Source organism: Panthera pardus, unplaced genomic scaffold, assembly GCF_024362965.1.
Source record: "Panthera pardus isolate Hobbes unplaced genomic scaffold, ASM2436296v1 HiC_scaffold_27, whole genome shotgun sequence".
Taxonomy (NCBI): Eukaryota; Metazoa; Chordata; class Mammalia; order Carnivora; family Felidae; genus Panthera; species Panthera pardus.
In genome coordinates, this window is record NW_026526843.1 from 63021282 (window position 1) to 63036707 (window position 15426).

General features: G+C 36.1%; 1 protein-coding gene across 1 annotated transcript in view; it reads right to left on the reverse strand.

The window, feature by feature from the left end:
- Window positions 1–15426, reverse strand: part of ATP7A (ATPase copper transporting alpha) — an 87516-nt gene that overhangs the window by 17890 nt on the left and 54200 nt on the right. Inside the window, exon 3 of the mRNA XM_053891352.1 lies at window positions 220–360. Within this exon, the coding sequence (XP_053747327.1) occupies window positions 220–360 (141 nt within the window). The remainder of the gene's footprint in view (window positions 1–219; window positions 361–15426) is intronic.

Consider the following 15426-nt stretch of genomic DNA (forward strand, 5'->3'; position numbering starts at 1 on the left):
TCATGATTCCATCTTCAGATGTTTTTAAGTTGAAAAAATATATAATTTCTTATTTTTTATAAAAAGAAAAGTTAAAGGGACAAAGTGACTATATTAATATTTCAGAGTCTTTATTGCCAAATGTTTCAGTGTGTCTGCTCCTATCTCAGTGTTAGAAGTAATTTTCTAGAATTCCAGTCAACAGCATTTGAAATCACTGATGTCCAAGGACTAACTTACTTTAATATGATGTACGCCATTCAGTTTTCCAATCCGCTGCTCAATGGTCCAAACACAGGAACCACATGTCATCCCCTCAACAGAGATGGTGACCAAATCCACAACCATACTTCGATCCAACTTGATTTCTTCTTTACATTCCTATTAGAAACAATGAACTAATTTCAGCCATGGAAATAATCCTTCTTCAACTTTACCCCCCAACCTTCTCATCTGAAAATATTTTATTAATAATATATGGTTAGCATTGTTTCCTCTCATCTTGTTTCACTCCCACCTAAAGGCCTTTGCTTTGGCTATTCCCTTGGTTTGGACTTTCTTCTCACAGATGTCTGCTTAGCTAACTTCCTCATCTATTTCAAGTCTTTACTCAAATCTAATTCTCTTAATGAGTTTTACACTGAATAACCTGTTGCAATCCACATCCCTTCCACACACATACACTCTGATTTACCTTACCTCTGCTCTATTTCATTTTTTTCATAGAATTTATCTTCTTCTAATACACTCCATTAATTACTTACTATGTTTATTGCTTATTACTGGTTTTCCTGTGGTGGTTTTAAAATATTCTCACAAATTCTTTTTTACTCCTTCCTTCAAGAGGTGGAATTTAACTCCTTTCCCCCTGAGTGGGGCCTGGGCTCAGCGACTTGCTTCCAGACAGAATATGGTAAAATAGACAAGTATGACTTCCAAGACTAGGTCATAAAAGGCACTATGGGAGGGGGAAAAATCATTGTGGATTCCTCCTTGTCCTCTCTCTTGAATGGCCTTATCTGGGGGAAGCCATCTGTCATGTCATAAGGACACTCAAGCAGACTTATGGACAGGTTTGTGAGGCAAGAACTTGAGATCTCCTGCCAACAGCCAGGTAAGTTAACCATCTTGGAAGCTGATACTTCAGACTTAATTAAGCCTTTAGATGCCTGAAGCCCCAGCCGACATACTGACTACAACCTCATGAGACCCTGAGCCAGAACCACCAATCTAAACCACTCCCAAATTCATGACTCACAAAAACTGTGATATAATAAAGGTTTGTTGTTTCAAGCCACTAAAGTTTTAGGCAATTTGTTACACTGCAATAATTAACTAATACACATCCCACTGGAATGAAAATTCCATGAAGGCAGGAATATTTTTTCCCACTGATATTAGTTTGAACCATATGAAACTGCCATTGTTGTTTATCAAAATAGTTGAATATTGCCTATTTCATATAGATCAACCTAATATATCCCATGGAAACAGTGTTTTCCTCTTCTGAGAGGAACTAAATGGTCAGGGGATAAAGGTGGAAAATTTCAGTATGTAACCTTTTGTACCTCTTTTTAAAGTTGAGATATAATTGACATAACATTGTATAAGTTTAAGGTATACAATGTGTTGGTTTGATATATTGATATATTGTAAGGATTACCTCCATTAGCTAACACATCTAACAGGTCACTTAATTACCACTTCTTGTTTTGTGGTGAAAACAATTAAGATCTAGGGGCGCCTGGGTGGCTCAGTCGGTTAAGTGTCTGACTTCGGTTCAGGTCATGATCTCATGGTCCGTGGGTTCGAGCCCTGCATCAGGCTCTGTGCTGACAGCTCAGAGCCTGGAGCCTGTTTCAGATTCTGTGTCTCCCTCTTTCTCTGACCCTCCCCTGTTCATGCTCTCTCACTCTCTGTCTCAAAAATAAATAAATGTTAAAAAAAAAAAAAGATCTAGTTTCCTTTGTATCTTTTGAATTTTGTACCATGAGAATGTATTCTCTCTCTCTCTCTCTCTCTCTCTCTCTCTCTCTCACACACACACACACACACACACACACACACACACACACTCACACAAGTATAGTGGACCTGAAATAACAGAAAACAATAATAGGGATGGGAGTTTATTATAGTTGAGACATTCTGAGATCCCTTGTCTTTGTTCGGAATGTATAAAGAGAAAGAGATAAACCTTAGATTTTGTTAGGAATATATGTTAAAAATTTGAAGGTAACTGGTGGGAGACTAGAAATACAATATATAGCTTTCAAAACAATAGAGGGAAAAAGAGAATAAAGAATATTAAATAAACCAATACAGAGCAAGGAAGATAAATGAAAATTTCAAGAAACAACTAAGAACATCTTTCTATAAAACTCTTCTTTTTAGAGGCTAGTGTGAAATGATTACAATAAAGTAGCACTAGAATCAGGCTTAAGAAATTATTCAGGAAAAAATTAGAGACTTCCCAATGTATATCTGAGGGCCTCTCTTAGAGTACCATAGATTATTCGTGTTTAGGGTATTAATTAGAAAATGTTAAATTATTTAAGAAAAATTATATTTGTAAGAATACATTAGCTCAATCTAAGGAACTTGCAAATAATACAGATTTGCAAAAAAAAAAAAAAAAACTCTTTTGCAAAGATTTCAAATTATGTAGAAAACACCATTTTGTATAAGGAAGAGGAATATTGAAGTAAAGTAAAACTGTTACCCAAACCAGTGATGAGAGAAAAGAAGAAGAGCAGGAAATAATCAGTTATTATTAAGATGCTATCAGCTAAAATTGAAGTACAAATAAAAATACAAGTCTTATCCAATATTCATTAGAGGGTTCTCCATGCCCTTGGATAAAGATCCTGTTTTGTGACCATAATCAAAAATTAGAGACACTGAAGTGTTTCAGACTTGTCAAAATTAACAACGGCCAACTACAGAACCCAAAAGTGGGTTACAAATACTATGATTTATATTGACTCTATTTTGCCCCCAAAGACATTTCCTTTAAAAATGCTAAACTACAAGATGGATTTTTTTTTTTAATAAGAACGCTATGTAAAAATATCTCTAGAAAGACTCACAAAAAAAATCAGCAATATCATGGTTACCTCTAGGGAGGAAAAGAGACTGGGCGGTTGAGGGGGCAAGCTTTTGCATTTTAAGTTATGTCAATATAAAACCAATTAAAATTAAATAAAATTTATGAGAAACTATGTAAACTGAAACATTTCTTTGCAATAAATTTACTCCAAGTGGTATAAAAACACTTACTACATCATCTTAGCTTTGTAAGCTCTGAGAAACAAACAGAAACTGCTGCAGAACCACATCCTCTGCTCCTAACAAAGCAGGTAAGTGGACTCCTTACTTCTTTGATGGATTTCTGTGGAGCTTTGAACAACTGGACCATCAATATAATTTCCAAATATCTAAAATCGCAGAAGTTCCTTGAGGATAATTTGTTTTCAAATGTTAATTGGTTTTCAGCACATATTTTTCATTATATGTATTATTTTTTGAGATATAATTCACACTATAAAATTCACCCTAAGATGTATAATTCAGTGGTTTTTAGTAATACAATTCAGTTTTTAGTAATATTCACAATGATATGCAATCGTAATGACCATGTAACTGCAGAACATTTTCATGACCCCCAAAAGAAATCCCATACCTATCAGCAGTCACTCCTCAGTCCCCTTACAGCTACTGGCAAACATGAATCTACCTCCTATCTCTATGGATTTGCCTATCCTGGTTAATTTCATAAAAACTGATTCATTTAATATGTGGCTTTGTGTGTCTGAGTTCTTTCACTTAACATAATATTTTTAAGGCTTAACAATGTGTAGAATGTAACTGTACTTCATTGTTTTCACGTATTTGATGGCATCCTTTGAAGCAAAAAAACCCTAATTTTGGGGCTTCTTGGGTGGCTCAGTCAGTGAGGTGCCTGACTTCAGCTCAGGTCATGATTTCAGGGTTCATGAGTTCAAGCCCACATGGGGCTCTGTGCTGTCAGTGCAGAGCCAGCTTCGATCCTCTGCCTCCCTCTCTCTGCCATTCCCCCACTAGCGCTCTCTCTCTCTCAAAAATAAATAAAACATTTTTAAAAACTTAATTTTGATGAAGCCAAATTTATCATTTTTTTTCTTTCGTTGCTTTGCTTTTGATGTCCTATAGAAGAAACCACTGCCACACTGAAAGTCGTGAAGATTTATTTCTACGTTTTCTTCTAAGAGTTTGGTAGTTTCAGCTCTTACATTTAGATCTTTTAATCCATTTTGAGTTAATTGCTGTATATAGTGTGTGGTAGAGATCTGAGTTACATTCTTTTACATGTGGATGTCAAGTTTTCCAAGGACCATTTTTTTAAACAGCTTTACTGAAATACAGTTTGCATATGATTCACACATTTAAGGTATAGAATTCAATAGGTGTTATATTCAGATATGTGCAACCATCACCATGGTGAATTTTAAAACATTTCTGTCACCTCAAAAAGAAGCCCCATACCCTTTAGGTATCACCCTCCCACCTAAACCTCCCACCCCCATTGCCAGGCAACCATTAATCTTTCTGTCTGTATAGATTTTCCTCTTTTGGACATTTCATATGAATGAAATCATATAATATGTGGTCTTTTGTGACTGGCTTCTTTCACTTAACATAATGTTTTCAAGGTTCATCCATGTTGTAGCATGTGCCAGCATTTCATTTCTTTTTTATGGCTGAATTAAATTCCATGGTATGGATACACCACTTTGTTTATCCATTCAACTGATGGACATTTAGGTTGCTTCATCTTTTGGCTACTAAAAATAAGGCTGCTATAAATATTTATGTATAAATGTTTGTGTTTTCATTCATCTTGGATAATAATTAAGAGTGGAATTGCTGGGTCCTGTAACTGTTTTAATTGAGGAACTGCCACACTGTTCCCCAAAGCAGTTGTGCCATTTTACGTTCCCACTGGCAGCATATGAGGGTTCTAATTTCCCCACCTCCTCACCAACACTTGTTATTATCTGATTTTTTAATTCTAGCCATTGTAGTATATGTTAACTGGTGCCCAAAAGTTTTTAATTTTGATGATGTCCAATGTATCTATTTTGTTGTTGTTGTTGTTGCCTTTAGTCATTTTTTTAACTGAAATATAACTGACATGTAGCATTATTTTACTTTTAGGTATAAAACAAAATGATCTGATATATGTATATATTGCAAAAAGACTGCCACCATAAGTTTAATTAACATCCATCACCATGCAGCTAATTTTTTTTTCTTATGATTAGAACCTATAGTCATCATGCTGTACATTACATGCCCAGGACTTATTTATCTTAAAACTGGAATTTTATACCTTTTGACCACCTTCACCCACTTCACCCACCTCCAAAACCCACCTCAGACAACCCACCGATCAGTTCTCTGTATCGATGAGTTTGGTTTTTTCATATTCCACATATAAGTGAGCTCACATGGAATCTGTCTTTCTCTGACTTATTTCACTTAGCATAATGCCCTCAATCCACACTGTTGCAAGTGACAGAATTTCCTTCTGAAAAGAAGGAATGGCTGAATAATGTATGTATTTATACACCACATTTTATTTGTCCATTCATCCACTGATGGACACTTAGGTTGTTTCCATGCCTTAGCTATTATAAATAATGCTGCAGTGAATATGGCAGCGCAGATTATCTTTGAGACAGCAATTTCATTTCTTTTGGATAAATACCCAGAAATGGAAATGCTGGACTGTTTTTAATTTTTCTAATTTTTAATTTAAAATTTTAATTTTTAATTTTTTAAGGACCCTTCATACTCTTTTCTATATATTCACTTTTAAAATGTAAAAACTTAGAAAAGCTTAAAGAAAAAAGCTTCAAAGCTTAGAAAAGCTTAAACTCACCATTCTGTCTTAATTTCATTCAACTATCATTCATTATGGAAAAATTGTAATTTATACTGTGACTTTACCTGAAACAGGTTCATAATTATTAGTCTATTTGTGTTATTTACCCTTTTACTTTATTTTTTATATTTATGTTTATTGAGATATAGTTGACACACAATGTTACATTAGTTTCAAGTATACAACACAGTGATTTGACAAGTCCATATGTTATGCTATGCTCACCACAAGTGTAGCTACCATCTGTCACCATACAACACTATTACAATACCATTGACTGTATTCCCTATACTGTATCTTTTATCCCATGACTTATTCATTCCATAACTGGAAGCCTGGTGTTATTTACTTTAATTAATTTCTTTGTTTTTGTAATCTTTACATCCCATGTGGGACTCAAATTCATGACCCTGAGATCAAGAGTTGCATGCCCTACCAATGGAGTCAGCCAGGCACTCCCAAGTTATTTACTTTTAAAGTTACAGCTAAAGCTATTACAAATACGATAGTTAACAATTCAGTTGTGCCCACTAATTCTTATGAAACTAGTATTAAATTATTACCTATTTTTACATAGACTTACAATACTTACTCAATATAAGAGAATACATTTTGTCTAATTTTGGAGGTTTTTTTATTTTTATTTTTTAATTTACATCCAAATTAGTTAGCATATAGTACAACAATGATTTCAGGAGTAGATTCCTCAGTGCCCCTTATCCATTTAGCCTACCCCCCCATCCCACACCCCCTCCAGTAATCCTCTGTTTGTTCTCCATATTTATGAGTCTCTTATGTTTTCTCCTCCTCCCTGTTTTTATATTATTTTTGCTTCCCTTCCCTTATGTTCATCTGTTTTGTATCTTAAAGTCCTCATATGTGTGAAGTCATATGATCTTTGTCTTTCTCTAATTTTGTTTAGCATAATATCCTCCAGTTCCATCCACATAGTTGCAAATGGCAAGATTTCATTCTTTTTGACTGCTGAGTAATACTCCATTGTGTACATATACCACATCTTCTTTATCCATTCATCCATCGATGGACATTTGGGCGCTTTCTATACTTTGGCTATTGTTGATAGTGCTGCTATAAACATTCGGGTGCATGTGTCCCTTCAAAACAGCACACTTGTATCCCTTCAATAAATACCTAGTAGTGCAATTGCTGAGACATAGGGTGGTTCTATTTTTAGTTTTTTGAGGAACCTCCATACTGTTTTCCAGAGTGGCTACACCAGCTTGCATTCCCATAAGTTTTGTTTTTAATGACCTGAAGCAGCATTTATTCCAGGTTAAAAATTCATGATCTCTAATGAAGCACACTGCCAGAGATTTTCACATTCTGATAATCTATGATTTACAATCTACTGTAAAAATAAGTTGTCACTGCCTTATGAAACTCTATCATCCTTCCTCCAGCCACAACAGCTGCTGTCAGTAGGATAAAATCTGAATCTCTGAATGAATGATAAGCGAATTAAGAGAAGTAATAGTAGACCTGAATTAGTTTAGAGGAGTTAGAACTAGCTAATCCAGCTCAAAAAAAAAAAAAAAATTCTCCATACTGCCTGAATTTACTATTATAAATATTTGAGATTTAGAAATTACATCAATACATCTATTTCCTTTTTCCCCAAAGTTTTATTATGAAAAATTTCAACCACATGTATAAGCTGTAATAGTACAATGAACATCTATCTGTATATCCTCTGTATGAATTCAACATTTGTTAACATTTTGTTATATTAGCCCTATTTTGTTCTGAACTATTTGAATATAAGTTTTAGAAATCCTAATACTCTAACGTGCATTTCCAAAAAATAAGGACTCCTGAATAACCACAACATTATTACCAAAGCTAAGAAAATTAATGATTGTACATCATCTAATACAAATTCTCTACATGAATTTCCCCAAATGTCCCAAAAACATCTTTCACAGCTTTTATTTTTCCCAAATCAGGATCCAGACAAAGTTCACACACTGAATTTGGTTGTTTCTTTTTAGTCTCATTTAATCTACAACAGCCCCTATCCTATCTCTTTTCCCTCATGAAGTGACTTTTCCAAGAATCCAGGTCAGTTGTCTTAATAGATAGTATCTCCTCAGGGGCGCCTGGGTGGCTCAGTCAGTTGAGTGTGCGAGGTTGAGCATCCAACTACCACTCAGGTCACGATTTCATGGTTCATGAGTTTGAGCCCCCGCATTGGGCTCTTTTCTGTCAGCATGGAACCTGCTTCAGATTCTCTGTCCCTCTCTCTCTCTCTCTCTCTCTCTCTCTCTCTGCACCTACCTTGCTTGCTCTCTCTCTCAAAATTAAACAAACATTTTTAAAAAAGAGGCATTATATTCTCTTTTCAAAGTACCAATTCCTCTTTGATAGTTTAAGGGACTCATAGCTAACATTATACCTCCTAATACCTACAAAGCCCAGATGGGACAGGAAAGACAGGTACTTGTGAACAAATGATACTTGGATGAAGGGAACTCACAGTCCCAAGGGAAAAGTCCAAAGTAGGGTATTTAAGAACAACATAAAGACATTAGGGGCTAGGGAGAGGGTCACTCTCCATAGCAGTAATGGGTATAAAAAGGAAAGTAGAATAATGTCTAAAACAAACAGACCCTATCAAAATATTGGTTATGGTCAGTCCTCTGCCTTAAAAAGGAGACTCTTTTGGGGCACCTGGGTGACTGAGTCAGTTAAGTGTCTAACTCTTGATCCTGGCTCAGGTCATGATCTCAAAGTTTGTGGGTTTGAGCCCCATGTTGGGCTCTGTGCTGACAGCACAGAGCCTGCTTGGAATTCTCTTTCTCTGCTCCTACCCCACTCATGCTCGCTCTTGTGCTCTCTCTCTCTCTCTCAAAATAAATAAATAAACTTAAATTTTTGTTTAAAAAAAAGGAGACCCTTTCTCTTTCCTCTTGTAGCACATGTCTGCCTGCTCTAGGACAGAACACTCAGACTTAGTATTATGTAACTCAGATAAGGTTATGGGTCAAATGTGGCTTTTGAGGGCTGATCTGGGTCCATTACCAAAACTGACTAAATTGTTTTATGGGAAAATGTTAAGTTCAAATTTCTAAACAAAAAAAAAAAAAAAAAAATTTAGAATACAATGCATTCAGCAGATGAAGGCTTGTTTACTTGGTTAGTTAGAAATGTAAAACTTAAACACAGTTTTATTATGGGGTATGTCCCAGACCAAAGTACTAGAGCATCTCTCAGGCTTACTGAGGAACTGAGAGAGACAAAGCAGAAAGGCACTTTTAAAATAACTGGATAATTCACCTGAAAGTATGTATTGGGGAACGAAGAATTTCTGAGCACGAGTGAAAATTACATTAATACAACCACATTTCTGGTTAAATCCTGAGTTAAGCATGTTAAATCATTCATGAATAATATATATTTCTTCCTACATTCATAATTCACCTCCATTTTTTTTTCAAAACTTTACTTTAATGGGCCTTTACATGCAAAAGCTCAGAAGAATTCTATCTCCCTCATACTACTCCTATATACATAACTCCAATTGATTTTGTAATGTATGCTATGCCTATCTTTTGAATTTTAAATGTCTCAATGATACGTACAAAGTAAGGAAAACCTTTTGTAACCTCCCATTGCATTTAGCAAAATGACCCAGAAAACAGAGTAAGAGCATAAACAATTTCATATGGTATAGAAAAAAATAGGGGTGCCTGGGTGGCTCAGTCGAGCATCTGACTTCAGCTCAGGTCATGATCTCGCAGTTTGTGGGTTCGAACCCCGCATCGGGCTCTGTGCTGACAGCTCAGAGCCTGGAGCCTGCTTCGGATTCTGTGTCTCCCTCTATCTCTGCCCCTCCCCCGCTCATGCTCTGTCTCTCTCTCTCTCTCTCTGTCAAAAATAAACAAACATTTTTAAAAATGTAGGCTTCTGGGAGATCACAATATCAAAGAACAAATGTGGCATGCAGCTATTAGGAATGAAGTGATTCTGAGAACAGCATCCAACAACAATGAGGGAAATAACTTCTGGTTATTAAAGTATTTTCAGCCACTCCCTAAACACACCTGGTAATTACCACACAGTAATAACATTTTCTAAAAGGAAGAACAGGATTATGACTAGATCATCATCTCTGGTTTAGAAATACAAATTTCATAAGTTGAGTACAAATATGACACATATATATGAAGTCTGCTCAAAACCACATCTTAAAGCTGATCACAGAAGCTCAAAAATTTTTAAATACTTCTAAAATAATTAGTCCTCATAATTTTGGAAAAGTTTCTGGATTAATAAATTATAATCAAGTAAATGCAAATTAAAACCATGATTAATATAATCTACACCCACCAGGTAGATAAAAATTTCAAAATCTGGCAATACCAAGTGTCAGTGAGGATGTGGAGCAACAGAATCTTTCTTATTCAGCTGATAAGAGCATAAATTAGCACAACCATTATGGAACCTCTCCAGCAATATCTGGTAGAGCTGAAGATATGTATATACTAGAACTTAACATTTTCACTCCTGGGCATATCGCCCTACAGAAGTTTCACCCATGCGCAGAGGAAACATGAACAAGAACGCTCATTGCAACAGTGAAATAATCTAAATGTCTGTCAAACAGAAAATATAAAAATAGGCAGTAGCATATATTATAGTGGGGAAAGGTATAGTAGTTAAAATGAATGAACTAAAATAATGGTTCTCACTGGGAGGGGAGAATTTACCACCAAAAGGACATCTGGCAAAGTCTGGAGGCATTTTTAGTTATCACAACTAGGAGCTAGGGGGAGATGCTACTAGCATCTAGTAGGTAGAAGTCAAGGATACTATTAAACACCCTTAATGAACAAGAAATCCACTCACAACAATTACCTGGCCCCAAATGTCAATAGTACAGAGGATGAGAAACTAGAAATATAAGCAACCACATGGATAAATCTAATCAACATAGTTGAGGAAATAAAAAAAGTTTCACATGGATACAAAAGTCTAGAAACATAAAACATAAAACAATACCATATATTGTTTCTGTATACGTACACATGTAGCAGTATTAGTCAAAATATAAAAATGCACAAAGGAGGGATAAATGCCAAATTCAGGACTTTGGGGAGGGAGGAAGAGAGGCAACTGGAACACAAAGGGGAACTTCAACTATAGATGTAATGCTTAAATTCTTAGGCTATGTACACTCTGGAAAACAGTGTGGAAGTTCCTCAAAGAATTTAAAAAAGAACTACCCTATGACCCAGCAATAGCACAACTAGGAATTTATCCAAGGGATATACCCTATGACCTAGCAATAACACTGCTAGGAATTTATCCAAGGGATATAGGAGTGCTAATGCATAGAGGCACAAGTACCCCAATGTTTATAGCAGCACTTTCAACAATAGCTAAATCATGGAAAGAGCCTAAATGTCCATCACTTGATGAATAAAGAGGATGTAGTTTATATATACAATGGAATACTACTTGGCAATGAGGAAGAATGAAGTCATGCCATTTGCAGCAAAATGGATGGAACTGGAAGGTATTATACTGAGTGAAATAAGTCAGTCAGAGAAGGACAGATATCATATGTTTTCACTCATATGTGGATCTTGAGAAACTTAACAGAAGGCCATGGGGGAAGAGAAGGGGAGAAAATAGTTACAAACAGAGAGGGAGGGAGATAAACCACAAGAGACTCTTAAATACAGAGAACAAACTGAGGGTGGATGGGAGGGTGGGGCAGAGGGGAAAATGGGTGATGGGCACTGAGGAGGGCATTTGCTGGATGAGCACTGGGTGTTGTATGTAAGCCAATATGACAATAAATTATATTTTTTAAAAAAGTATACGTGAAAATTTTTAAAATAAAAATACATACATACATACATACATACATACATACTTAGGCTTTGTAGTGGATATACAATTATGTTACAGGATCCCTATACTCTTTGTTGGCCTAAATTATTTCATTATAAGAATTTTTTATGTTTATTTATTTTTGAGAGAGAGAGTGAGAGCAGGGGTAGAGAGGGAAGGGGACAGAGGATCCAAAGCAGGGTCTGCACTGACAGCACCAAGCCCAGTGTGGGGCTCCAACTCAGGGACCGCGAGGTCATGACCTGAGCAGAAGTCAGATGTGCAACTGATTGAGCCACTCAGGTGCCCCTCATTGTAAGAATTCTTAAGGGGTACCTGGATGGCTCAGTCACTTAAGCGTCCAACTTCGGCTCAGGTCATGATCTCACGGTTCATGAGTTTGAGCCCCACTTCGGACTCTGTGCTAACAGCTCGGAGCCTGGAGCCTGCTTCGGATTCTGTGTCTCCCTCTCTCTCTGACCCTCACCTGCTTGTGCTCTCTTTTTCTCTCTTAAAAATAAACAAACATTATTTTTTTTTTATTTTAAAGGAAAATAAATGAATGAACCTGGAAGACATTATACTAAGCGAAATAAGCCAGACACAGAAAGACAAAAACTGCATAATCTCACTTACATGTGGAATCTAAAAAAGACAAACTCAGAAAAAGAGACTAGAATGGTGATTACCAGGGGCTGGGGGGTAGAGAAATAAAGAAATGTTGGTCAAAGGATATAAAGTTTCTCACTCATAATCAGGGAAATACAAATCAAAATTATAAGATATCACCTCACACCAGTCAGAATGGCTAAAATAGCACAAGAAACAACAGGTACTGGTAAGGATATAGAGAAAGGAAAACCCTCTCACACTGTTGGTGGGAATGCAAACTGGTACAACCACTCTGGAAAACAGTACAGAGTTTCCTCAAAAAGTTAAGATTAGAACTACTCTACGATCCAAATTGCACTACTAGTTATCAACTCACAGAACACAAAAATACTAATTTGAAGGGATACATGCATCCCAATGTTTACAACATTATCAATGATAGGCAAATACACAAAGTGTCCAAATGTCCACCAACTGATGAATGGATAAACAAGATGCGGCATACTGAAAACACTACATTACATTAACTAACTTGAATTTAAATTTAAAAATATAAATAAAAAGGGGCGCCTGGGTGGCTCAGTCGGTTGAGCATCCAACTTGGGCTCAGGTCATGATCTCACAGCTCGTGAGTTCGAGCCCCAAGTTGGGCTCTGTGCTGACAGTTCAGAGCCTGGAGCCTGGTTCTGCTTCTGTGTCTCCTTCTCTCTCTGCCCCTAACCCACTCACATTCTGTCTCTGCCTCTCTCAAAAATACGAATAGACAGTTCTCTAAAGAAGACATCCAGATGGCCAACGCGCACATGAAAAGATGCTCAACGTCGCTCCTCATCAGGGAAATACAAATCAAAACCACACTCAGATACCACCTCACGCCAGTCAGAGTGGCCAAAATGAACAAATCAGGAGACTATAGATGCTGGAGAGGATGTGGAGAAATGGGAACCCTCTTGCACTGTTGGTGGGAATGCAAACTGGTGCAGCCACTCTGGAAATCAGTGTGGAGGTTCCTCAAAAAATTAAAAATAGATGTACCCTATGACCCAGCAATAGCACTGCTAGGAATTTACCCAAGGGATACAGGAGTGCTGATGCATAGGGGCACTTGTACCCCAATGTTTATAGCAGCACTTTCAACAATAGCTAAGTTATGGAAAGAGCCTAAATGTCCATCAACTGACAAATGGATAAAGAAACTGTGGTTTATATACACAATGCAATACTACATGGCAATGAGAAAGAATGAAATATGGCCCTTTGTAGCAATGTAATGGAACTAGAGTGTGTTATGCTAAGTGAAATAAGTCATACAGAGAAAGACAGATACCATATGTTTTCACTCTTATGTGGATCCTGAGAACCTGAACAGAAGACCATGGGGAAGGGGAAGGAAAAAAAAAAAAGGTTAGAGAGGGAGGAAGCCAAAATATAAGATACTCTTAAAAACTGAGAACAAACTGAAGGTTGATGGCGGGGTGGGAAGGAGGGGAGGGTGGGTGATGGGTATTGAGGAGGGCACCTGTTGGGATGAGCACTGGGTGTTGTATGGAAACCAATTTGACAATAAACTTCATATTTTAAAAAAATTAAAAATATAAATAAAAGGAAAAACAGAAGTGGTATATATATTTATTCTAATATATAAATTTATTCATATATATATATATAAAATCTTATAATGGAATATTATTCAGCCATATAAAAGAATGAATCTTGTGATTTGCAATGATATGGATGGAGCTAGAGAGTATTATGCCAAGTGAAATCAGGAAGAGAAAGACAAATACCATATAATTTCAGTCATATGTGGAATTTAAGAAACAAAACAAATCATAGGGTAAAAAACAAACAAACAAACAAGAAAAGGACTCTTATCTATAGAGAACAAACTGATGGTTACCAGAGGGGAGGTGGGTAGGGGGATGGGTTAAATAGGTGATGGGGATTAAAGAATGTACTTTTTGTGATGAGCACTGAGTGTTGTATGGAAGTGCTGAATCACCAAATTGTATACCTGAAACTAATATTACACTGTATGTTAACTGGAATTTAAATAAAAACATTAAAAATAGGGTACAAAGTTTCAGTTACATAGAATGAATATCTAGAGATTTAATTTATAGCATGGTGACTATAGCTAATAATATTGTATACTTCAAATTTGCTAAAAGAGATTTTAATTGTTCTCAAAAACAAAAAAGGTAATTAATAAAAGAAAAAAAAAAAAAACGGGGACGCCTGGGTGGCTAACTCAGGCATCCAACTCTTGATTTCAGCTCAGGTCACACTCTCACAGTTCAGGAGTTCAAGTCCCACATCAGGCTCTGCACTGACAGTGTGGAGCCTGCTTGGGATTCTCTCTCTCTCTCCCTCTCTCTCTCTGCCCCTCCCCTGCTCAATCACTCTCTCAAAAAATAAATCTTTTTTTTTAATAAGATTTCATTTTTTTAAGTTTATTTATTTATTTTGAGAGAGACAGAGACAGCATGAGTCAAAGACTTAACCGACTGAGCCACCCAGGTGCCCCTCAAAAAATAAATTTAAAAAAAAGGTAACTATGAGGAGTGATGGATATGTTAATTACCTTGACTACAGTAATCACTTCACAATGGATATGTATATCAAAACATCATGTTATACACCTTAAATATAGACAAGTTTTATTTCTCAATTATACCTCAATAAAGCTGAGGGAAAAAAAGATTTTTAAGAAGTCAGTTCATAGGAAAAGAACAGCAAATAAAGCCCAAAACGAGCAGAAGAAGGGAAATAATAAAGATTAGAGCAGGTATCAATGATATTGAAATTAAAAAAAAAAACAGATCAATGAAACCAAAATTGATAAAGCCCTAACCAGATTTATCAAAAAATCAAAAAGGAAAAAGGAAAAGACCCAAATAAATAAAACCACAAATGAAAGAGGGCAGATCACAACCAACACCACAGAAATACAGTTATAAGAGAATATTATGAGTAATTATATGCCAACAAATTGGGCAATTTGGAAGAAATGGACAAATTCCTAGAAACATATAAACTACCAAAACTGAAAC